The sequence below is a fragment of the Chiloscyllium punctatum genome, chromosome 44, assembly GCF_047496795.1.
Source record: "Chiloscyllium punctatum isolate Juve2018m chromosome 44, sChiPun1.3, whole genome shotgun sequence".
Classification (NCBI taxonomy): Eukaryota; Metazoa; Chordata; class Chondrichthyes; order Orectolobiformes; family Hemiscylliidae; genus Chiloscyllium; species Chiloscyllium punctatum.
In genome coordinates this window covers 26,473,663-26,500,433 of record NC_092782.1, presented here as the reverse complement: position 1 = coordinate 26,500,433, position 26,771 = coordinate 26,473,663, and the positions used below count along the sequence as shown (strand labels likewise).

General features: G+C 39.7%; 1 protein-coding gene across 1 annotated transcript in view; it reads right to left on the bottom strand.

Annotated features, from left to right (window-relative positions):
- LOC140466824 (cAMP-dependent protein kinase type II-beta regulatory subunit-like) overlaps window positions 1–16,313 on the bottom strand; it is a 114,955-nt gene extending 98,642 nt beyond the window's left edge. Inside the window, exon 1 of the mRNA XM_072562511.1 lies at window positions 16,061–16,313. Coding sequence (XP_072418612.1) covers window positions 16,061–16,313 — 253 coding nt within the window. The remainder of the gene's footprint in view (window positions 1–16,060) is intronic.
- Window positions 16,314–26,771: the final 10,458 nt, after the last annotated feature.

Below are 26,771 nucleotides of genomic sequence, written 5' to 3'. Positions count from 1 at the left end.
CGCAGGGGGCGGGGGTGGTGGTTGCTGCTGGACCCAGGTGGTGGTCCAAGCTCTCTCTCTGACTTCTATCTTGTAAGACCCTGTGTCCGATTTTACCTTTTGTGCCAAGGGATGTTTGCAAATATTTGGAAGTATGGAGATTATTGCAAGTACTTGGAACAGCATCATTAAGTTGGGTTTTCAGAGAGATTAAGTTATTCAATACTTTGTTTTCTGTTGTTGGTGTTTTATTCAGTAATCTCATCAATTAATTCCATTTTGTTTAAAACTAAGTGGTTCGATCAGCTGATTCTCTCCTGGAACATCTACTTTTCACTTGCTTAAAAGCAAAGTTAGGGTCTGGGCTGCTTTCCTGAAAAGTTGAGGGGTCTGGCCTGGTCCATTACATACTTAAGAAGGATAAAGGTAGCAGATGCAAAGGAACACCACCACTTCCAATGTTCCCCTCCAAGCCAAACACCATCCTGATTTGGAAATAAATCACCATTCTTTCAGTGTTGCTGGAATATTCTGGAATGCCGTCTCAACAGCATTACAAGTGTAGCAATAATGCTCCAAGAACTGCAGCTCTTCAAGACAACTGCTTATCATCACCTTCATCGACAATTAAAGATGGCCAATAAATGCTGACTTAGTCATCAATGCAGACAATCAACAAATTAATTTTCAAAAGCATTGGGATTTCACTGTAGAAGGTTACCGAAGGTATCAGTGACCACACGCGTTTAGTAAAATGTGGTGATTAAGAAGTTGCTGTTCTTGATGTTGTCATCTTTGAAAAGTAACATTAAAAATTGGCATCTTGAAAAATCTGACCTTGACTTATATTGAATGGCACAAAATATTAGACTTTGGATGGTATATAACAAATACTCTCACTGTGAAAAACTAAGTGAAAAGATTTATCACTGTCCAGTGAAAAACCATTATTTCCAAAGTTATTTCACAAGTAGGGAGTCTCATTCCTGCAGATTTTAAAAAATTATTGACAATTTAAAAAACATTTTTTCTCAATAGCTCGCTCTCAATTCAATCTTATTTTGCCTCCTCTTTTTGATAGAGTTAAAAATCACAACACCAGGCTATAGTCCAACAGGTTTATTTGGAAGCACCAGCTTTCAGAGCGCTGCTGCTTCAGCAGGTGATTGTCTTTGATTGACACAACTCTTCCTCAATATTTAGTCAGGGCTTGCACCTTGACAAACAACTTCAAACTGCAATGATTATTCAAAACTGGAAATTTTTATCAAATTTGAAAAGGATTGCATCATGCTTTTCAAAAGGGTATAAACTAGTGGAATTCAGCAGACAAGTTATAGATGAAATCAAATGTACAGAAATATAAAGTGTTCAATTCTGGTCACCTTTTTAAATCGGAAAGGTGTTAAACTTGAAAGGGTTCAGAAATGGTTTACATAAAATGTTGCCAGTATTGGCGGGTTTGAGCTATAAAAGGAGAGGCCGAATCCCCGGAGCATCAGAAGCTGAGGAATGACCTCAGAGAATTATAAAATCATGAGGGGTGTGGATAGGGTGAATAGCCAAGGTCTTTTGTTCCCCAGGGTAGGGGAGTCCAAAACTAGAGGGCATAGATGTGAAGTACAAGGGGAAAGCTTTAAAAAGGGACCAGAGGACGAACTTTTTCCACACAGAGGGTGGAGTGTGTCTGGAATGAACTGTCAGAGGAAGTGTTAGAGGTGGGTTCAATTACAACAAGTCAAAGGAGACATGCATTAGAAGGATTTAGAGGGAGATGTGCCAAATGCTGGTAAAAGGGACATCAGTTTAAGTTAGTTGGTTGGCATGGACTAGTTGGACATAAGAGGTCTGTTTCTGTGCTGTATAATTATATGACTCGTCTCAGTTGAGGAACACTGACAATATAAAGAGTACAATTGCCAGGGGGAAACAAGAGCAGAGGGGTCTGGGTGCATTTGCGTGGATGTCATTGAAAGTGAAAGATAAGTTGACACTATTTTATCGTGTGGACAATATCCTGAGTTTTATCAATAGGGGCACACAGTACAAAAGCAAGGCAATTCTGATAAACCTGTACATAACAATGTTTCAGCATCAACTGGAGTAGTGTATTTGATTCCGGGCATCACACCTCAGGAAGCATGTGAAGGTATTCAAGAGACTGCAGAAGTATTTCTAGGGTTAAGGAACTTCATTTCCAAAAACAGGAGAAGTCAAAGCTGCATGGAGAAGAAAGAAAATTCAGACGAGATTTGATCGTGGTATTAAAATCATGAGGGGTCTGGACGAAGTAGATTGAGAGAAAATGTTCTCATTAGTGGAAGGATCTAGAACTAGTGGGTACAAGTTTAAGGTAATTTGCAAAATTAGCACTGGCAGTATGAGGAAAAATAACTTCTACCCTTGGCAAGTTGTTAGATGTTGGACTTATAATGCCTGTCAAGTCCGTGAGTTAACAAAAACATTCACAAGAGAATTGGTTCTCTGAGAATGGGAACACAGGCCTATGGTGAGAAGGCAGGAGTGACAAAAGGTGAATTGCTCCTTTGGAGGGCCAACATAGATACAATGGCTAAATGCTCTCCCTCTGTGCTGTAATAATTCTGGTGATTCTATTATAATAATTCAATTCCTGGTCCATACTCCACTTCTCAAAGGATATTTCATTCCAATGGATATTCCATGCATAGGTCCCTGTTTCCCCTCAAAAAGGCACTGCACCAAAATGGTTTGACAATTACGGCAAGCTTCAGTGAAGAAATGTCACCTGGAAAGTCTGTGAACAAGTGCAACAAATAGGTTGTACTGCTGACTTGCCATTAAGATTTCAGTCTGGCTCAATATCAATCACAAAGGTAACCTTGTGATAAAAACTGTATCCAATTATCCTGAAATTAACAAATTCCACTAATACCCACTGCAAAAACTTGCTACTTATGACTCAACAATTTATTAATACTAGGACCACACCCACATCCCAATATCCGGATTTATGATGCATTCGATGCTCAGGCCAACTAGCAACAATATTGACTGTATGATATACATGCAAAGAGTGGATAGGAACACAAGCCATTCAGCCTACTCCACAACTCAATATCATCATGGCGAATAACAAGTATAAAGTAACCTGTCATGGTATAATATACAATTTAGTGAAGAAGTTAATATTTCTAGGGTAAAGTCAAACAGTACATCTATTTAACATCTGTTTCACTTTAAACATCCTTTGCCTCAAAAATCCTCTTCTGTGGATAACGTTCTTTTATGACCACTCCCCCAACTCACCATCTCCCCAGCTTCCTCACCATAACCGATTGCCACCCTCTAGCTTTGTTCTCCCTATTCTTAACTTCATCCCCTGACTCTTCTCCTGAACTCGTACTGACAATGTGGGTGCCATCTGGTGAGAGAGGTTGGTCAATGCTGGCAGTCCAAGGATTTTAACTGATACCTGTGCCAACTGATTGTTGCCACTAGATAGAGCCTGCTCATACTAAACACACAGTCATCAATGGTGGGTATTTTTTCCTTAGATATGTATTCCTTCTGTATAGAGTTATGCAATGTATTTTGCAAATTGCTTCAGCAATGAATGCACACTGTCATGTTTGTATAGTACAGTATTTGAACTTGTATATAAGCTCCTTCAATCAATCACTTAGAATAAATTCTGACTTTAACATAATTTTAATGGGAATCAAAAAGTCACTTCTACTAAAGTTGCGATCTTCTAGACAGTGACAAATAAATATGAAAGTTACTTACTCTATAAGAAAGCACTCATATGAAAGCTAAAGATGAGGGACTCTAGCTATATGTCACCAAATGAGCAAAAGATAAAACAAATGTACTTGAATGTGATCTTAAAATTAAAATAACAAAGTCTTTTGTGTGGCAGATTTAGTTACCCAGATCATTTTGCAGAGTCTGAAATGACCTGAAGGTAGAAAACAGTGAAAGTAATTGATACAGGGAAGAGTCATAGAGATGTACAGCACAGAAACAGACCCTTCGGTCAAACCTGTTCATGCCGACCAGATAACCCAGCGCAATCTAATCCCACCTGCCAGTTATCAGCCCATATCCCTCAAAACCTTTCCCATTCATACACCCATCCAGATGCCTTTTAAAAGTTGCAAATGTACTATCCTCCACCATTTCCTCTGGCAGCTCATTCCATACACCTACCACTGTGTGTGAAAAAGTTGCCCCTTCGGTTTATTGTGAGAGGGAAAAGATATTAAAGAGACCTATGCCCTCTAGTTCTGGACTCCCCGACCCGAGGGAAAAGACTTTGTCTATATATCCTATCCATACTCCTCAATTTTGTAAACCTCTATAAGGTCACCCCTCAGCCTCCAACGGTCCAGGGAAAACAGCCCCAGCCTGTTCTGCCTCTTCCTGCAGCTCAGATCCTCCAACCCTGGTAACATCCTTGTAAATCTTTTCTGAACCCTTTCAAGTTTCACAACATCTTTCTGATAGGAAGGAGACCAGAATTGCACGCAATGTTCCACCAGTGGCTGAACCAATGTCCTGTACAGCTGCAACACGACCTCCCAATTCCTCTACTCAATACTCGGACCAAAAAAGGAAAGCATACCAAACACCTTCTTCACTATCCTATCTACTTGTGACTCCACTTTCAAGGAAGTATGAACCTGCACTCCAAGGTGTCTTTGTTCAGCAACACTCCCTAGGACCTTATCATTAAGTGTATAAGCCCTGCTAAGATTTACTTTCCCAAAATGTAGCACCTCACAATTATCTCAATTAAATGCCATCTGCCACTTCTCAGCCCACTGGCCCATCTGATCAAGATCCGGTTATAATCTGAGGTAACCTTCTTCGTTGTCCACTACACCTGCAATTTTGGTGTCATCTGCAAACCTCCTAAGTGTACCTCTTATGCTCGCATCCAAATCATTTATATAAATGAAGAAAAGTAGTGGACCCAGCACTGATCCATGTGGCACTCCACTGGTCACCCTCCACCACCACCCTCTGTCTTCTACCTTTGAGCCAGTTCTGTATCCAAATGGCTATTTCTCCCTATATTCCGAGAGATCTAAGCTGGCTAATCAGTCTCCTATGGGGAACCTTGTCAAATGCCTTATTGAAGTCCATATAGATCACATCTACTGCTCTGCCCTCAATCTTCTTTGTTACTTCTTCAAAAAACTCAAATCAAGTTTGTGAGACATGATTTCCCATGCACAAAGCCATGTTGACTATCCCCAATCAGTCCTTGCCTTTCCAAATACATCCTGTCCCTCAGGATTCCCAACAACTTGCCCACCACTGACGTCAAGCTCACTGGTCTACAGTTCCCTGGCTTGTCCTTACCGCCCTTCTTAAACAGTGGCACCACGTTAGCCAACCTCCAGTCTTCCAGCACCTCACCTGTGACTATCAATGATACAAGTATCTCAGCAAGAGGCCCAGCAATCACTTCCCTAGCCTCCCACGGAGTTCTAGGGTACACCTGATCAGGTCCTGGGGATTTATCCACTTTTATGTGTTTCAAGACATCCTGCACTTCCTCCTCTGTAATATGGAGATTTATCAAGAGGTCACCATCTTATTTCCCTACATTCTATATCTTCCATGTCCTTTTCCACATTAAATACTAATACTCATTTAGTATCTCCCCCATTATCTGAGGCTCCACACAAAGCCCACCTTGCTGATCTTTGATGGCCCTGGTCTCTCCTTAGTTAACGTATTTATAACAACCCTTTGGATTCTCCTTAACCCCATTTGCCAAAGCTATCTCATGTCCTCTTTTTGCCCTCCTGATTTCCCTCTTAAATATAATCCTACTTACTGCCTTAAAGCATAGAATGAGGAATTGGAACTTCAAAAAGAAATCAAGTCCATCCTTAAAATGGACAAAAACAATTAAAACAAAATCATTCAAAACGAAGTAAAGTTTTAAAGCCACTGGGTGAAATGTCAGAGCTTTATTTACCCTAAAGTTCCAATCCACTTGAAGCCTTGCAATTAACAGGGCTAAGTGATAACCAAAATAGAATTAGCTTGAAAAGTACTCTTGTCAGCATCTGTGCTGTCTAAATGCCAACTTAAATGCCAAGCCCAGAAGGAATTCTCAGCTTCAGCCTTCTGTAGCTCTGCAGGTAGGCTTGAGGCACTCAGTCTGCTTTCAGGTCACAAGGTGCAAGATGGATGGCCATACGCCTGCGATATAAACTTCTTCCAAAAAAAAAATTACATTTCATGACGTCTTAAAACATCTCAGCCCGAGTCAGTTACTATTAGATGATTTTAATATACTGCCAAGCAAAACAATATACTTGGAAATTCTGTAATGCTGATTTTAGTACTGGCCAAGTGACAGATAATGTTTCCCACTACAGGAACATCAAAAGGGAAACTATTCTCTTTCGTACTTTGGGTTTAACATCCTTTTATGGAAATCTTCAAACTCTTGGTGGTTGCTATAATTTACCACTTGTATATGCACAGTTTCCAACAGATATAAAAATGTCAAGACATGTCAAAAACAACATTTCTCACAAAACTAAATTTGCTCTCTCAACTAACGTGCAGAGTGCTACATGCTTGAGACTTCATTGGAAACTACAGCGACAAGTGGTTGACAACACAGCTCAGTGAATCAACAAGTCCTCACCACATTCCCATACTGAAGTGAAAGCTGGACTGTATCTGTTACTCATAACAATTCCCCTAATGCTATTAGCAAACCATCCATTGTATCCTCCAGGTTCAAATGGGAGAACACAAAACAAAGGAGACTCACCAGTTGTTAGAGGAGATGGACCAAAATTTCTGCAAAAGCAAACAACAACTTTAATCAAACAACAACTTTAAAATGGATTAAATATGATAAACAGATAACTGAATTGGATAGCGCAAACTCTGATTAATTAGGGACTTAAACAACAAATGTATGGATGCTGTACAGGAGAGAAATTGGAACCTCGGTTTTCATCACACAAGTATTTCCAGTTATCTGTCATGGCTTGGACAGCATAAATTGGTTGACTTCACTCTTGTGGTTAATCTATCCTCCCAATCCATCAATGAGTTTTCACTGTGGCATGTGCTCTCATCCTCAGGATAATCTGTGCAAAACAAACTGAGTCACATCCTTGTTTAAACTACAAATTTCCCAAGTTGACGTTGGGGGTTGGTTACTTGTACTACTGTATTGAACATTGATAGCATTATCTGACTTGAAGGGAAAAAAAAGATGAAAAATTTTATTTGCAATTTATTACCAACACATTTTCTTTCATAGCACAAGTATTTAAATTACTGCTGTAAACATACAGCTTCTGCTTAGCCTAAATAAATTAATTTATCACTCATATGTTCATGAAAACAAACAGTTGTAACATATAATTTAACAGCATGAGATCTCATCAAGCCACATTTGTAGCCTTAGCATCTACGTTAATGAAGCGTCACTTGCTACCATTTTCACTTTGGATACAAGCATCAAAGACATTTCCCCAACAACTTCAGAGACACCACTAATTAATATTAAATTGTGAATCATAAACATGAATAATTTGACACTGAATTACCAAGAAACGAAAGACAAAATAACAAAATTTGTTGACAACATCCCATGCATCCAGGCCACCAAAAAACAAAAAGGTGTGCAGTTCAAGTACTGGAGAAATTATCTGTCGGAAATAAAAGGTATTTAGGAATTTAGAAACAATTTGTCGTCACATTAAAAATAAAGTTTACATGTATCCCTCATTAATCCAGATGGAATTTTCAAAGCTGTTCCCCCTTAATGTGTCTCATCACTCTTATCTTTGGCCACTTTCACCAACTCATTCACACCGTTTTTTGCGACTCCTTACTGTTCCCACCCTAAAGTAGAAATAAGCCATTCAACGAAACCATGGCCGATTGGATAATCTGCAACATTGCCTTTTCCCTCAAAATCTTTGGATTCCCTTACTGATCATATATATCAATCTCAATTTTGAATAGGCTTAACAGCCAGTCTCAATACCCCCTAATAAAGAGCCGCACAGATCTATTACTCTCAAAGAAATTCCTCCTCATCTGTCTTAAATGGATGCCCCCTTATTCAGGCATTTTGTTACAGAAGATTAAATGTAGTATAATCTCAGCATAGTGACTCTTGGATAGTGTTTCTGCTTTGGGTGCCAGCAATTAACTGCATTCAACATAGATGGGTACCTTGATTTTTTTTTGTTTTAATGAAAATTTAAACGTTCAACTTCCAAATTCAGAAAGATGATATTCCACTAACCAGCACAACTGGGAAGTGCATCAACATGTCATTATAATGGATAGAAATAAGTGCAGAGTGCCTCTGGATATATTTAAAAGAATGGTAAGACTGAAATTTTATTCATTCACCTGAAAATGAATTTATCGACAGTTTTTTTTCCTTAATGTTCCCCAGAGTGTAAGCTAATTTTAATGAAAAAAAGTCACTAAGAAAGAACATGATCTACAATTAAAAATGTTTCATTAATTTGCTAATTTACTGCACAGCAATCTTCAATATGATTTAAAAAACCTGCTAGTCAGAGTTCCTTTAAAGCTTTAGCAGCTTTACATGACCAATTGTCAGGACATACATCTCTAAAATAATAACATCCATATGCAGATTTTACATTGAGTAATAATTCTGAAGGCTATATAACCCATGAAATGTAGTGCGACCTGACCAAGGCAGAATGGACGTTTAGAAAATCAATAACTTGAACAGCCTCTGAACCAATGCAGTTGGCAGAAATTTTGCCCATGTGACTTCTGGAAAGGGCCAGTTTTCTGGGAAATTTCCCGATTCAGTTGAATCAAGCCAGTCTAAAAACTCACAGAAAACACAAGTGCAATTGGTATTGGAAATTACTTACATTTAAAATTCCACAGTCTTGTGTTAGTTCAACCAGTTTTGCCCAAATTGGGCTGATGCAATGAGTAGAAACTCATCGTTATTATTTTAGAGATGTATGTCCTGACAATTGGTCATGTAAAGCTGCTAAAGCTTTAAAGGAACTCTGACTAGCAGGTTTTTAAAATCATATTGAAGATTGCTGTGCAGTAAATTAGCAAATTAATGAAACATTTTTAATTGTACTTCAACCAGCGTCCAAGTACAATAAGGGGTCTTGTGGTACCTATCTCTAGGCCAGGAGGTTCAAATTTAGCCTGCTGCTGAGATATGTAATAATATCTCTTGACAGGGTGACAAGAAAATAATCTACAAGTATGATCATGGAGGCTCTTGTGGAAGGTACAGTGGTCGTGGCCCTCTCTTAGGGTAGAAGATCTGGGTTTAAGTTCCTCTTGCCCTAGTGGTATGTAATAATACATCAGAACAGATTACTTGTAGATATTTCTCCAATCATAGTACACCCTATAGGGACCCAGGAATTGCAAAGACATCTTTCTCTTTCCTACACACAGACAAAAATCTTCACACAATCAACAACAGAATTCCTTGGAGCAACTACCTGTAGTCATTAAATATTGTTCTATGAACAAAGACCTCATTACTGGATGGAGTAATACATTTCCTTGCAAGACAATAAATATTACAGAATATTATAAGTGCTTCTATGCATAACATAAGTTTAAATGGAGTTGAACATTTGTAAACATTTTGACATTAACTGACTGACATAGTATCTATTTGTCATACTAAGTATAATACGCGCTGGCATATCAAATGTAGGTCAGAATAAGTGTCAGTGTAATGCATGCCATGTTGCCCTTGGCATGCTGAGGCTCTAGTGATCAGGTGCAAACTGTTTATAAAGGATATATTCTTTATTATTAAGGATATTAAGTTATATTTTGTTCAGCTGTATGTATTGTATAGTTAGATCCAACTAACAGTAAATTGATATATGTGCTGTCAATGCACAAAAGGAAAATGCAGAAATGTCAGCACAATCACAAATAATGTTTCTAATGCATTGCAGTTAAGCTCTCAACAATAGTAATAATGTTAGAAAGTTGATTTCTAGAATATTTTGTTCAATGACTCCAATGTTTATGCAGCTACTTCCTCAAAAATGTTTGGATACAGGCCATCGGGTCCTGTCAACTTGTTTGCCTTTAGTCCCATTGGTTTTTCAAATATATCTCAATAGAGACTGTTACAAGACTTTCCCTCTTATCTGTTGTTTTGGGGGTGTTTATAGCATCCTCTTTGGAGGACAGATGCAAAATATTGCTTTAAAATTATCTGCCCTATCCCTATCATTAGCTTCTCAGTCACATCCTCCAAGGGTCTGATATTTACATCAGTTATTCTCATTCCTTTATATGCCCACAGACACTTGCTGTTTTTATTTTATATTTCTTTCTAATTAACTGCTACAATAAATTTTCTTCCTCTTAGCTTTTCAAGACCTTCCACTGGTCCCTGTAAATTCCCGACTGTCTGGGTCCTTTTTGACTGGAGGAAGATTTGTTAATCTTTCTGAAGTATGTGCTTAAATGTCGACCAATACTCATCCACTCAATTACCCCTTAATATTTTTTCCAGCCCATTTTAGACAGCTTCTTCCTCTGCCACGTGCTTGTTTAAAAGATAAGGACATAAAAAATGAGACGCAAGTTGCCCTTCCTCAAACTGAATTTTAACTTCTACCAAATTGTGATCTCCACACTGTAAAGGATCCTCAACGACAAGCTCTCTTAATAAAATCTACTTCAGTACACAGGACTAGATAGAAAATAGCCCATTCGCATGTTGTTTCAGCCATCTATTGCACATAGAAACAACCCTTGATGTACACTAATTCATTGTCCATGTTACCCTTATCAATTAGATTTAATCTGGTTATTATGCAGATTAAAATCAGTTGCGAACCAAATGTAGCGCTATTCCTACATGCTTCTATTATTTCCAGAATCAACTTTGCCTGACAGGGAGGCAACTCTTCAGGGGCCTAATAGTCACATGCATCGAGTATAGAAATTGAGATGTCTTGTTGCAGCTGTACAGAATATTAGTCTGGCCACTTTTGGAATACTGCAATCAATTCTGGTCTCCCTGCCATAGGAAAGATGTTAAATTGTGAAAGGGTTCAGAAACAATGTACAAGGATGCTGCCAGGGTTGAGCTACAGAAAGAGGCTGAATAGGCTGGGGCTATATTTCCTGGAACGTCACAGGCTGAGGGATGATGTTATAGAAGGCATGGATAGGGTAAATAGGCAAGGGGTTTTCCCAGGGTAGGGGAGTCCAACACAAGAGGGCATAGGTTTAGGGCGAGAGGGAAGAAGTTTTAAAAAGGGACTTAAGAGGCAACTTTTTCATGCAGAGGCTGGGGTGTGTGGAGTCTACACTCTGGAGGCAGGAAACAGGTTTCCGCTGATGGGCGAGTGCCGAACCAGAGGACACAGCTTAAAAATACGGGGTAGACCATTTAGGACAGAGATGAGGAGAAACTTCTTCACCCAGAGAGTGGTGGCTGTGTGGAATGCTCTGCCCCAGAGGGCAGTGGAGGCCCAGTCTCTGGATTCATTTAAGAAAGAATTGGATAGAGCTCTTAAAGATAGTGGAGTCAAGGGTTATGGAGATAAGGCTGGAACAGGATACTGATTAACGATGATCAGCCATGATCAAATTGAATGGTGGTGCAGGTACTCCTGCACCTATTGTCTATGGATTGAGCTGCCAGAGGAAGTGGAGGAGGCTGGAACAATGACAACATCTAAAAAGGCATCTGGATGAGTACATAAAGTGTTGAGGGATATAGGACAAATGTTGGCAAATGGGGCTAGATTGATTTAGGACATCTGGTCAGCATGGACAAGTTGGACCAAAGGGTCTGTTTCCCTGCTGTACAACTCTAATGCACCTATGACTTTGTTCCCTTCCTTTCCACCCAACTCATTCCAGAAAAGGATCAATTTTCTGAATAGTTAACAACACTGACTAATCTTAATAAATTGTTGCATGTCAGAAAGCAGAATATTCAATCAAAAATACAGGCAATCTTATGGATGTCATGAAAATCATGCAGGTAGATAGAAAAGATCTCTAAGTACTATTCAATGAGAAGTTCTCAAATGTTCCAATTAAAATTGAGCCTACAATTAATATCAGTTCGAAGTTTCATTGGTGATTTATATTGCTCTATTTGCAATATATTGCTACATAAATTGGTACATTTTCTTATATTAAAAAAAATTAGTTACACTTCAAAAGCAGGTCATTGGCTATCAAATACTGGAATGCACAATGTAAATACACTTCTATATATTTGTATGTAAGCAAATTGCTGTTTGCCTATTTAAAAAAGGCCTTTACTTTCATATACATTGTTTCGGGGTAGTTTTAAATGCTGTGCATGATTGGATACAATGGGAAACTTAGTGTTCACTGAATCTAGTGTTAGCATGGTCCAGTCCCCACAGAAATGTAGCAAATGTCAGCTTAATATGAAGAAAGAGTTTAGGAGTGCATGCAAGGAGCAGTGCCAAGCAAACTCCAAGAGGAGGCCCCAACCTGGTGAAGTTACAACACTGGACTATGCCAAACAGCAGAAGAGGTTGCAAAATCAATGGATCAAATCAAAGCTCTGTAGTCTTCTCACATTTAGTACTGAATGTTGATGGACCATTATTCCCACTTCTGACCTCATGGAAGGAAGTTCATTGATGGAGCAGAAGATACTTGGGCCTAGCTGAGTATAGTGACAAACTCCTGTAACAATATGCTGGGATTGAAATGATTGACCACTGACAAGTATGACCATTTTCCTTTGTGCTAGGTATGACTCCAACCAGTAGAGGGCTCCCCTTCTCCAATTCCACTGGCTCCAGTTTTTCCAGAGGTCCTTGATGCCACATTCAGTCCAATGCTGCATTCATGTCACAACTTCAGTACTTTTAAACAAGATATATTCTTTCTACATAGGGTGCAGGTCTTCCTGGCTAGGCTAGATTTATTATCCATATCCAATGACCTTGAACACAGTTGCTTGCTAGGCCACTTTAGAGGATGGTTAAAAATTCAACCACTTTGCTTTCAACCTGGAGTCACATATGGGACAAACTGGAAAAGGATGGCAGATTTCATTCCCTAAAGGCATTAGCAAATTAGACAGGGTTTTAAATGCTGGTTATGATGATCACTACAGTACTTAGATGAGTTTTATATTCCAGCTTTATTAATTGACGTAAATTTCATCAACTGCTGATTTATCCATTGCTTTAGTCTTGAGCTCTGAATTAACATAACCATTATGCCACCGTCTGCCCCCAATTCATATACGGGAGAAACTCCCACAGTAGCCTTCATAATGCGTGAACAACATTCGGCTCTGGATTAGTCAGTTGTTGCATTCCAACCCTCTGATGAAGTAGCAGTGCTCCGAAATCTAGTGCTTCCAAATAAACCTATTTGACTATAACCTGGTGTTGTGATTTTTAATTTTGTTCCATTCAGACAGTGCTGAAACTCCATTGACAATGGCCCATATCAACTAACTCACCAAAAATTTAAAGAAAGTAGAAATCAGGCAATAATCAGAAGGCTATAGATCAATAATAAAAGATGATTCAACAAAAATAAATTATAGGAAATTAAGAGATTAATTCCAGAGTTTTGAAAATACTGGGAAAAACAGGCTGAAGAACAGAAGTAAAGTTAGAAGATTATTACAAGAATGAGATAATGTTGTTATGACAAGTGATTTGCAAAGACATAATATACAGTGATTACTGGTACCATAGCAAAAGTTCCACTTTTGGATTTCATTACTGCAATTGATTTTCTTTTAATATGGTCCACATTTACGTTTGTTTTCATTCCAAAATAAAAACAGGTAGGCAGACAAGTCAGGTTTTCCTAGTGGCAGAATAACAGGTTGACATCAGCTATTATATCCTGGAACCAAAATGAGAACAGCTTGAATGGAAAGTCCAAAAATTTGTGCTAAAATAAGCAGATGGCAAAATAACATTTGGAATTACAGCAGTGTAACATGTGGCAATGGCTGATCTGATCAGTGAACTTCGAGGACATCTGTCTTGTCATTTTTAATCAGGCTCAGCCACATATCCAAAAACAGCATTAAAATTAAACCAGCAATGTGCATCCAATGCTCCACTGATCCAAGATATGATATAATTAGCAACTGATAATGCCCCGATACCACCTTTGCTTCATTATCCTGCTTAAAATTGACCTCTTTGTAAAACCTTTGATCATCTTGCTTATAGCTCCTCCATCTCAGTTTGACCTGCCAATACGCTCCCATGAAGTGCCTTTGAATGTTTCTGCATTGCATGTATTAAATAAACATTATATCTGCACTCATTATGAGTCAACTTTGCAAAATAAATTCCTCTGACCAAATAGAATATGCAAACATGCTACATAAATGTAAATATGCCATTACATCCTCCAGAGACACTGGAACTTTAACACTGGCAGAAGACCAGTCAGTGAGAAAAAAAAATCAAGAATGGTTAGAATAAAAAAGGAATGTATAATAGAAAGGTTACAAATTCTACCTTTATTCATTCATTTGAATGAAACAACAGAGTATTGATTCCCTACCATTTAAAAACAGCACTTGGCTTCAACTCTTCGCAAACAACACTATAGGAGCTTTAGCTGATCCATTTTGTCATATTGCTTGCTTCCAATTACACAAAACTAATTGGAACATTTACTGCATATAAAAATTGTTGAAGGTTAAAATAATTTGTCACTTCTTGCTAAACTTTTAACTTCCAGTTACTTATCAAGAGTTCCCATCATTACTGATAAAATCTCCTGTGCATAAAGCTTAGTGAACATACTTCCTGAACTTCTGGATCTGTTAAATTCAAGACATTTAATCCTTAAATTCATTACTAGAGATTTTGTTGCCTCTGCAATTTCTCCAATCCATAAAATGAGAAATTTTGGGCACACTAAAAGATGACACTACATAGAAGTTTATACTTCCCCCCCCCCCCGAGTCATTGCATGATACACATTATGAAAACAAGCAATGCCAGCTGATACATATCTGCAGCGTAGCTGTTTCTACATAACAGTGACAGGGTGATGGAGTGATATAACTTGGATTCTCCTCAGAACTTGGGAGCGGAATTATGGGCAGAGCAGCAGAAAAAGAGCAATAAAATAAATGGCACCAAAGACAACGAGGTACTGACTTTGAGGTATCAAATGATGTATACAGTAATGGTTTATGTTAACTCAACAGGCTAATAACTCTGTTCAATGAGGAGATGCACATTGATCTCTGTATGAAGTGAACTTTTCACTTTACAGTTACAGCATTTCAATAAATAGTTTATGAGCCTTCTTTCACAGCTTGTCCCTCACACTTCCCAAATTAGAGATTCAATGTTTTAAAAAAAATAGCAAATATATCAAAAACCATTACCCACCAGTGCAATCTGGCAACTTCACCATTCCAAGCACAGTCTATTTTCAATAAGTTGTACATTTATCAACACTGTCCCCAACTTCCCCAACACTGAAAACATCTTCAAAAATGTTCAACAGCAAGAGGACCCGAAACATCACTTTTCATGTTCAACACAATGTGTTTTTACCCCTGAAATTAAAAACAAGTATGCCAGGCCAAAATTTTAATCTTGCAAATGAAGATTAAAATTGTGTCCTATAGTACCCTGGGCCCCAATTACCGAGGCTGCCCTCAGAAAAAACAAATGGCGTGGAATTTAAACAGCCACGGGCCATTCGGCCCGGCTGATCAATGTCAGCCCCAAACCCCGCCCACTCCTAACTCCACTGAACATATGCTACGCAGAAAACAGTAATTCGGACCATGGTTGATGTGAGAGGGGGTTAGGAATGGGAGGGACCTTGTGTCCACAAGCTGGCCTCGATGTTTTAGACCTTACAGCTGAGGGATAAAGGAAGAGTGACTATTGTGCTTCCCATTATCCGCATTGCTTGGGGGTGAAAAATCCCCTTCTCATCCCAAAGCCCTCTCGCACAGTTCAGAACAAATAAAAAAAAAACACTGCGAGGAATAAGTTCGAAAACACTGACGAAAAGAAACAAAAAAAAAGTTTAGAATAAATCTACGCAACCGTACCTTCAAACTCCTCGTCCTCATCGTCCTCGGAGTCGGTCTGCATAGGCTCATCGGCGAAGTTCACCGCCTTAGCGGCTCGGAAAGCACCGCCGCCACCGCTCTTCTCATGGGCGAACGGCAGCTCCTGGCTCGCCCGCAGCTTGCTGAAGTACTGCACGGCGAACTCAACCAGATCGGCCGGCTGCTTCCTCAGCACCTCCACTGTGAAGCTCTGCAGCAAGTCGGTCAACCCAGCCGGGATTTTAATGCTCATTCCTATGCTGCGATGCACAGGGAGTCAGCTACTACAGCAAAAAAAAATTCAAAGAAAAAAAAAGTCTGTATAGCGGTAGAAAGCAATAGTAACTTTTTGCTGAACAGTCTCAAATGGTGACTGCATGTGAGGAACTGAGTTGACCCTGATATATTGCTTGGGGGATACCGCCTGACTGAATTAAAGTGTCATTATCTATTCCCCTACCCCCTCCCTCTGGCTATCTCTTACCAGTTTTCGATGGCAAAATGCTAATTCGCAGCATCTTTCACAAGACTCACCGACTCCCAGCTACACGTGATGCCAGAAACCATGGAAACCACCAAAGGCCTGGAATTTACGTCGGTAAAGCTAAAGAATGACAGCTCAGAAAGGACAAAATTTCTGCTTAAAGCGGCAGTTACACTGTCCGCCTGCTGCAGGCTCCCGCAGTGCTGACCAGGGTCAGATAGCGCAGCCGCGGGCAATGTTTCAGCAGTAAACAACAAAAATCTGCTACTGTACAACTGCAACAATAATGCCAACTCCACCGCCTCATGAATCAAGACATTTGATATAAAATCAGGAGTTTTTAAATCTTTCAAAACGGTTGGTTTAAAAATCTTACTGACTGGTTAATCTCTATCAGAACACCATATATTAGAACGATGCGTCTGAAAATACTTGGCTTTTGTAAAAATTAAATTTCTACCTGTTATCCGAGCACATCTGAAAAACAAACTGCTCTCACCAATGCAGGAGCCACTCAGTCCAATGCATCTCTGTCCAATTCATTTCCCCCTTTTCATGTTCACTCACAGGATGTGGGTATTGCTGACTAGACCAGCATTTATTGCCCATCCCTCGTTACCAGAAGGTTGTTAAGAGTGAATCACGTTGCTGTGGGTTTGGAACCACATATAAGTCAGACGAGGTAAGGATGGCAGTTTCAGTCCCTAAAGAAATTTCGTGAATCAGATGGGTATTCCCAACAATCATTTCTTGATCATCATGAATGAGTTTTTTGCTTCTGTCTTTACTAAAGAAAAGGACCTTGTAGTGAATTAAACCATTGAGGAGCAGGTAAGCATGCTGGAATGGATAGAGATTGAGGAAGCTGATGTGCTGAAAATTTTGACAAACATTAAGATTGACAAGTTGCCAGGGCCAGACCAGATTTGTCCTCAGCTGCTTTGGGAAGCAGGAAATGTGATTGCTTCGCTACTTGCGAAGATCTTTGCATCCTTGCTCTCCACCAGAGTCGTACCTGAGGACTGGAGAGAGGCAAATGTAATTCCTCTCTTCAAGAAAGGAAATAGGGAAATCCCCGTCAATTACAGACCAGTAAGTCTCACGTCTGTCATCTGCAATGTATTAGAAAGGATTCTGAGGGATAGGATTTATGACCATCTGGAAGAGCATGGCTTGATTAAATGCAGTCAACACGGCTTTGTGAGGGGCATTTCATTCCTCACAAATCTTATTGAGTTCTTTGAGAATGTTACTAGACAAGTTGATGAGGGTCGAGCAGTGGATGTGGTGTATATGGACCTCAGCAAGGCATTTGATAAGGTTCCCCATGGTAGGCTCATTCAGAAGGTCAGGAGGAATGGGATACAGGGAAATTTCGCTGGCTGGATACAGAATTGGCTGATCGACAGAAGACAGCGAGTGGTATTGGAAGGAAAGTATTCTGCCTGGAAGTCAGTGGTGAGCAGTGTTCCACAGGGCTCTGTTCTTGGGCCTCTACTCTTTGTAATTTTTTTTAATGACTTGGATGAGGAGATTGAAGGATGGGTCAGCAAGTTTGCAGATGACACAAAGGTTGGAGGTGCCGTTGACAGTATAGAGGGCTGTTGTAGGCTGCATTGTGACATTGACAGGATGCAGAGATGGGCTGAGAGGTGGCAGATGGAGTTCAACCTGGATAAATGTGAAGTGATGCATTTTGGAAGGTCAAACTTAAAAGTTGAGTACAGGATTAAAGATTAGATTAGATTACTTACAGTGTGGAAACAGGCCCTTCAGCCCAACAAGTCCACACCGCACCCGCCAAAGCACAACCCACCCATACCCCTACATCACCCTTACCTAACACTACGGGCAATTTAGCATGGCCAATTCACCTGACCTGCACATCTTTGGAGTGTGGGAGGAAACCGGAGCACCCGGAGGAAACCCACGCAGACACGGGGAGAACGTGCAAACTCCACACAGAGAGTCGCCTGAGGTGGGAATTGAACCCAGATCTCTGGCGCTGTGAGGCAGCAGTGCTAACCACTGTGCCACCGTGCCGCCCAGTGGCACAGGATTCTTGGCAGTGTGGAGGAACAGTGGGATCTTGGTGTGCAGGTACATAGATCCCTTAAAATTGCCACCCAAGTGGACAGGGTTGTTAAGAAAGCATATGGTGTTTTGGCTTTCATTAACAGGGGGATTGAGTTTAAGAGTCATGAGATCTTGTTGCAGCTCTATAAAACTTTGGTTAGACCGCACTTGGAATACTGTGTCCAGTTCTGGTCGCCCTACTATAGGAAAGATGTGGATCTTTGGAGAGGGTTCAGAGGAGGTTTACCAGGATGCTGCCTGGAATGAAGGGCTTATCTTACAAAGAGAGGTTGACTGAGCTCGGACTTTTTTCATTGGAAAAAAGGAAGAGAGGGGACCTAATTGAGGTGTACAAGATAATGAGAGGCATAGATAGAGATGATAGCCAGAGACTTTTTCCCAGGGCAGAAATTGTTAACATGAGGGTCATAGTTTTAAGCTGTTTGGCGGAAAGTATAGAGGGTATGTCAGAGGTGCGTTCTTTATGCAGAGAGTTGTGAGAGCATGGAATGCATTCCCAGCAGTAGTTGTGGAAGCAAGGTCATTGGGGATATTTAAGAGACTGCTGGACATGCATATGGTCACAGAAATTTAAGGGTTCATACATTAGGTTTACCTTACATGAGGATCAATGGTCAACACAACATCATGGGCTGAAGGGCCTGTTCTGTGTTGTACTGTTCTATGTTCTATCATTATACTCTTTATTCAAAACATTTTTTAAAAAAAATTGAATTCAAATTTCACTATCTGCTTGTCATTATGAGATTTTAAACCAGGTCCCCAGGGTGTGGATGAACCATAGAAAGCATTCTATCGAGATGCATCACAGTGTGGTTGGTAACTACTCTTCCCAAAACCACAAGAAACTACAAAGAGTCATGAACATAGCACAGTCCATCACGCAAACCAGCCTTCCATCCACTGACTCCATCTATACTTCCTGATGCCTCAGGAAAGCAACCAACATAATCAAAGTCCCCTCCCAACCCGGCTATACTCTCTTCCATTGGACAGAAGAAATAAAAGTTTGTATACATGCACAAATAGATTCAAGAATAGCGTGTTCCCCACTGATGTTAAACTTCTGAACAGACATTACAAAATTTAAATTTAATTTTGATCTCACTCTCTGTGCACTTTCCCTGCAGCCATAACATTGTATTCTTCACTCTGTTGTATTATCCAGTGCACTTTGTGTTATGTGATCTGCCTTTACTGCAAGTAAAACAAAACATTTTACTGTACCTAGGTACATGTGATAATAATAAATCAAATCAAATCAGAACATTACTGGAATCTCTGGAGTAATAGTTTTGCCACAATACCACTAGGCTATTACCTCCCAATGGGAGTTTCCTCTTCAATCATGTAACAAATTCTCCTTTTTCCACTTGCTCCAATTTTTGACAACACTTCTTACTGATGGTTAAGGGTTCAACTAATATCTCAGCAGACCTTCAATTAGCTAATATGGCATCAGGGATGAGTAACATCTTCTTTACACGCATGTAGGTATGCACACACAAACAAACCCAGTTCTGTAGGTGCTTCATCATACAGGCTATGAAACAGTAATTTAAAAATCAAAAATTCTCTCTCATCTTTCCTCTCCAGTTCCTATCAGACAATGAAACAACTGAGATCCCTGCCCTTACGTGGCATGATCCAGCAAAGCGAGCACAACTACAGGAACAGAATCCAGTATCTGTGAAAACTAATTTGAAAATAAGTTCACTACTTCAAGGCAAGACACAAGCACCAGCTTACAGTCCCACCTCACCCCTACTCCATCTCTTTACCCACCATGCTCTTTCTTTTCCCTTGTCCTCCTTCACAATCACCATTTAAGCCCCAGCCAAACTTCCCATTCCCCTATAAAGCCTCACCTTTGTTCTTTCAGCAATAGCAGTCCATAGAATTCTTGAATATATGGGGTATAACCTACACAGAAATTGTACATTTCATGATCAGTTATCAAGAGCTGACACACTTGGAATGAGCAGCTTGTATTTAGCTGGTCCCTTTAACATACTAAAAAGTTTGGAAAATGCTTCACAGGAACATGACTGCACATGATGGAAGGCTTGGTCAAACAATTAGACTTTAGGAAACATCATAAAGGATGAGAAGCAATGAGTGTCAAAGATTTACGGTATTTAGGACCTTTGGTGGCTAAAGGTACAGTTCTTGAGCAAGTGTCTCAGAATACAATCAAACAGGTTAGTTTTTTTTTGTCACTGCACAGATGTACTTGCTTGGCAACCAGTACTAGATAAGCAGTGGTTTCCTCCAAAGAAATATCAAGAAAACAAAAGCAATGCCTTTATCCTCACCGCAACCTCTCTTTCACAGCCACCAACTCGTCAATTTCCAGCTGATTGTCTCTAGCGAACCCAGTCTGTTTACAATTTGTAGTATCATATTTGGTCCGAAAATGAGCTTCCAACGACATAAGAACACGGCAGCAGTCCATGTCCATAAGCAGCAAGACCTGGACAATAGGCAGGCTTGGAGTGTGCTAAGTAACATTTATAATACACAAGTGGTACTATAGCCAGACAATAACCATCCGAACAAGAGGAAATCTAAACATCATTCTTTGGTATTCAATGGCATCATCGTCACCGAATCTCCTGCTATCAATATCCTGGAGGGGTGAGGGGGGGGGGGAGGGGGGATGGGGGTGTGGTGGTGGTGGTGGTTGGGGGTGGCTTACATTGACCAGAAGCTGAACTCGAATCGCCATAGAGTTTCTGTGGCTCCAAAAATAGGACAGAGACTGGGAACTTTGTAGCTGTTGACTGACCTTTTGTCTCCCAAAGTCTGACCATTACCTACAAAGCACAGGTCAGGATCATGATGGACTACTATCGAATTGTCTGGATGGATGTCGCTCTAAAAACACTCAAGAAGCTTGACACAATATAGGACAAAGTATCACCCTTGATTGACACAACAACCACTACCTTTAACATTCACTCCCTTCACCACTGAGACTCAGTGGCAGCATGTGTACCATTTGCAAGATTTACCGTAGTAACTAAACAAGATTGCTTCACAAACACCTTTCAAACCGACAACTTCAAACACCTGGAAGAGCAAAAGGCAGCAGATGAATGTGGACAAGACTACTTGAAAGTTCCACTACAAGATGCACAAAGGCCCAGCTATAACTATGTTGTCCTTCACTGTCACTATGTGAAAATTCTACATTACCCTTTCTTATGAACAGTGTTCCCATACCAGAGGGACTGCAGCTGCTCAAGAAGACAGCCCATCACCACCTGTCCAGAGCAATTATGGATAAACAATAAATGCTGTCTGGCCAGCAATGCCCACATCCCATGAACAGATAAAAAATGCAAATTCGCCACCATTAGAATAAGAATAGGCCACTCAGCCCATCGTGTCAGAACTCAGTTCCAGATAATGGCTGTTCATCTTCTAAATGCTGTCTTTTTATACAATGCCCATATCTCTTAATGCTACTATTCTCCAGAAACCTATTGATTTCTTTCCTGAACTTGCTCAATTGTTTGAGCTTCCACAACCCTCTCAGGTAGAGAAATTCACGACCCTCTGAGTGAAGAAATTCCTCCTTATCTCAGTGTTAAATGGCCTGTCCCTTATCTTGAGATATGTCCCTGGTTCTAATGTCACCAATCAGGGGACACATCCAATCCACATTGACCCTGCTAAGCCCTATAAGAACTTTAAGTTTCAATAAAATCACCCCTCAATCTTCAAAATGGTCAAGAATACAGACCCGAGCTCTTAGCTCCTCCTCATAAGACAATCACATCATCCCAGCGAATAGTCTGGTGAACCTCCATTGTACGCTGTCTATGATACGTACAACCTTCCCTACATAAGGAGATTAAACATGTCCACAATACTCAATTACAGTGAGACATCTTCGGTATGCAAATCTCCTCAAACATGAATTCCAACATATCATTTGCATTCCCACTTGCCTGCAGTACCTGGATGCAAGCTTTTGGTGACTCATGGACAAGGACTCTAGATCCCTTGGGATGCCCACACTTCCTAACCTCTCATAATTTAAAGATATTCTTGTGTTTTTGTTTTTTTCTACTGAAGTAAATAACTTCACATCTCCTTTATATTATATTCCATCTGTCATTTTCTAGCCCACTCACTTTAGCTTATCCACGGTCTCATGAAACCTCCTTATACATACCTAACAACTTGCATTCCCATCCAGTTTGATGTCACCAGCAAAATTGGAACTAATACAATTGTCTCCCACATCCAAACTGTGAACAGTTGTGGGCCTAGCACTACTCTTACATTATGTTCCTAGAAACAGTCTGCCATCCTGATAATGATCCATTTATTTCTACTCTCTGTTTTCTGTCTATAAACCATTTCTCAATCCACATAGTATATTGCCCCTATTCCATGTACCTTAAGTTTTATTTACCAGCCTTCTGAATGGAACATTATCAAAAGCATGAAAATTCAAATAAACCACATCCAGTAGTTGTGCTTTGCTTATGCTACAAATAACATCCTAAAAATACTTCAGCAAGTTTTTCAAATATGGTTTTCCTTTCACAAATCATGTTGACTCCACTCTGCTTTGTAATGCTTTTCTAAATGTTCAATAATTATATCCTATATAATAGATAATTTTTTTTCCAGTCAGCAGGAACCTTTTCAGATTCTTTAGAATTCCAAAAGACAGTCACCAATGAATTCATTATCATTTTGGAAAGCCTTTTTACTTTTTAGTTAAATAATTCTTTAATTCACCTGACACAAACCATTCACAAGTATCTTCTTCCACGAGGTTTAAACTTCCCAGCCATTTCCCAGTTCCTGTCCCTAGCACTTTTCTGTTTTCATATCAATGTAAGGTTTTCCTGAGTGCCTTTATATTCATTATTCACTTTTTCCTTTCTTCATCATTTTCTTGGTCTCCCATTGCTTGGTCCTAAATTGGTCCCAATCCTCAGACTTACCATTACTTGTGGCATTTTTTAAAGTCATTTCATTTGGTCTAATACAATCTTTAACTTCTTTTGTTGACCATGGTTAATTCACTTTTCCCTTTGTTGTTTGTGTAAAAGGAATGAATATCTGTTGTAGTGTTGTAACCTTGTAATATTGCCTATTTTTCACATAGTTTCCCAATTCACCTTAACCAACTTGCCCCTCATACTATCAATAGTTTTCTTTTCTCAATTAAGACCCTGATTCCGAATTAACCATATCACATTCAAACTTCATGTCACATTCCATCACTAAAGTTGCATATTCTACTTCAATAATACCATCCATCTCTGCCTTGTCTCAACCCATCTGCTGTTGAAACATTCATCTATTTATTTCTTAGCTCCAGACTTGAGAATTCAAACTCCTGACCTCTAAAGTTCTTCCACTCATTAACTTAAGGTTATCCAAAATTCTACAGTGCACATCTTTATTCATATCAAGTCCTGAGCTCAGTGACCTACACAGGTCCCAATTAAGCAATGATTTGATTTCAAAATTCTTCTGTTTCAAAGTCTTCCACAGCCTTGCAATTCCGTTTCTGTAAACTCTTCCAGGTTTATTCCCTCTGAGCTGTGAATATGATTGTGCAATTAAGAAAAGCTAGAGCAGATGACATTTAATGAGTAAATAGGATATTAGAAAACATTGTCCTTTATTCATGGTGAAATAGCCAAGGATTAGTCAAATTATGATTTGAAGTATTAGTAGACTTTGTGCATCCAACAACAGGAATAAATGTTGAACTACCTAGATCTACCTATACAGTCAGACAATGAAAGTAGGAAGCTGTATGTGGCTTTGTCAGATGACACCTTCAGTACAGTGTTCAAATCTGGGCACTGAGACACATGGAAAAAGATTAATGAGTTGGAGGCAATGTAGAGAAGAGCTGCAAGGCTGAGCCCAAATCTGAACCAGAGGACACAGCTTAAAAATACGGGGTAGACCATTTAGGACAGAGATGAGGAGAAACTTCTTCACCCAGAGTGGTGGCTGTGTGGAATGCTCTGCCCCAGAGGGCAGTGGAGGCCCAGTCTCTGAATTCATTTAAGAAAGAGTTGGATAGAGCTCTCAAGGATAGTGGAATCAAGGGTTATGGAGATAAGGCAGGAACAGGATACTGATTAAGGATGATCAGCCATGATCATATTGAATGGTGGTGCAGGCTTGAAGGGCAGAATGGCCTACTCCTGCACCTATTGTCTATTCTATTCTATTGTAAACAATTGTGAGAACAATCATTTTTAGCCTTCAAAAGAAATAGATTGTTGATCTTACTCAGGTTTGAGTTTGTAAGTGGAATCAATTTAGTAAATTCGGAGAATTAAATTAAAATGCAAGGTTTGGGATAAGGTTCACTTCCCAACTAGCAGAGGGAGACTATCAGACTGATGTCTGCAAGTTTTTAAGTCAAGTGATTAAATGCCAAGAACTGAGTCCCAGATAATGTAGCCAAATGAAAACCTCCAGAATATTAGGCACAAACTGAATGATTAAATCAGGGATCATATTTTGGAAGAATAAAATGGACAGATTGTTTCCACAATTATGATAATTTTGTGATATATTTCAGTGATTTTTTTTGTGTTAAGAGAAACTAATTTTTAAAAGAACCAAGTTCTTATTTTGTATTTTATTGCATTCCATCCTACACAGAGTGGATCCGGTTACATACGTTTTCCAAAGGTCATCTTGAGCAACCAACAATACCCACTTGTATGGGATATTGAACATTAATGAGTTGAGACAAATCCCCTTAAGATTTGCCAGTGGTACTGCAGCTATTAATGCTACAGAACTCACCAAAAAATGGTTAATTTCCTGTTTTAAAAAGACATTCCTATATATCAAAGGCGAAATAATGTTGTCACTTCACTCCACTCATGGGCTTGCTGTACAACTTTCTTGGTGGCAGCATAGCAAACCAGAGTGGGACTCATACACTTAATGGTAAGGTCCTGGGGAGTGCTGCTGAACAAAGAGACCTTGGAGTACAAGTTCATAGTTGCATGAAATTAGAGTTGCAGGTAGATAGAATAGTGAAGAAGGCATTTGTTATGCTTTCCTTTATTGGTCAGAGCAATGAGTATAGGAGTTGGGAGGTCATGTTGCAGCTGTACAGGACATTGGTTAGGCCACTGTTGGAATATTGCGTGCAATTCTGGTCTCCTTCTTATCGGAAGGATGTTGTGAAACTTGAAAGGGTTCAGAAAAGATTTACAAGGATGTTGCCAGGGTTGGACGATTTCAGCTATAGGGAGACGCTGAACAGGCTGGGGCTGTGTTCTCTGGAGTGTCGGAGGCTGAGGGGTGACCTTCTAGAGGTTTATAAAATCATTGGGGTCATGGATAGAATAAATAGACAAGGTCTTTTCCCTTGGGTGGGGGAGTTCAGAACTAGAGGGCATAGAACTTGAGGGTGAGAGGGGAAAGATATAAAAGGGACTTGAGGGACAACTTTTATACACATGTGTATGAGATGAGCTGCCAGAGGAAGTGGTGGAGGCTGGTACAATTACAGCATTTAAAAGACATCTGGATGGATATTTGAATAGGAAGGGTTTAGAGGGATATGGGCCAAATGCTGGCAAATGGGACTATATCAGGTTAGGATATCTGGTCAGCATGGACGAGTTGGACTAAAGGGTTTGTTCTGTACTGTTCATCTCTATGGTTCTATGTGGGCAGATGCACAGCTTCGTAAAATAGCTGAGCTGCATGTAGAATTGTGCCGACACCAGGAGCTCATTCAAGCAGCATTAATGAGGCTTAAGATTCTACGTTTGGCTGGCATCAAGTATTTTAGCTGGGGCATGCACTCAGTGCAGAATTGAATCCCAACTAGAGTTCCTCAACAAATTTCAACACACCCTCCCATCCCGCCCAAAATAGACTAGTTTCAAATATCAGCTCAAAGTCCTTGAATCACTGTATCTAAAGGCAATAATGACTCACAATGAAAATTGGCAGGAATTACTTTGTTGGAACAAAAAGCAATGTGAATTTCTATATGATAGAAGATTCAAGTACTGCTAATGCTAAAGTCAAGTTCTAGAAATTTAGGATAAAAAGTAGGCAATGTATTGAAAATCTTTTATCATATAACTTTGCTGTTGGTGATTGCTTCAC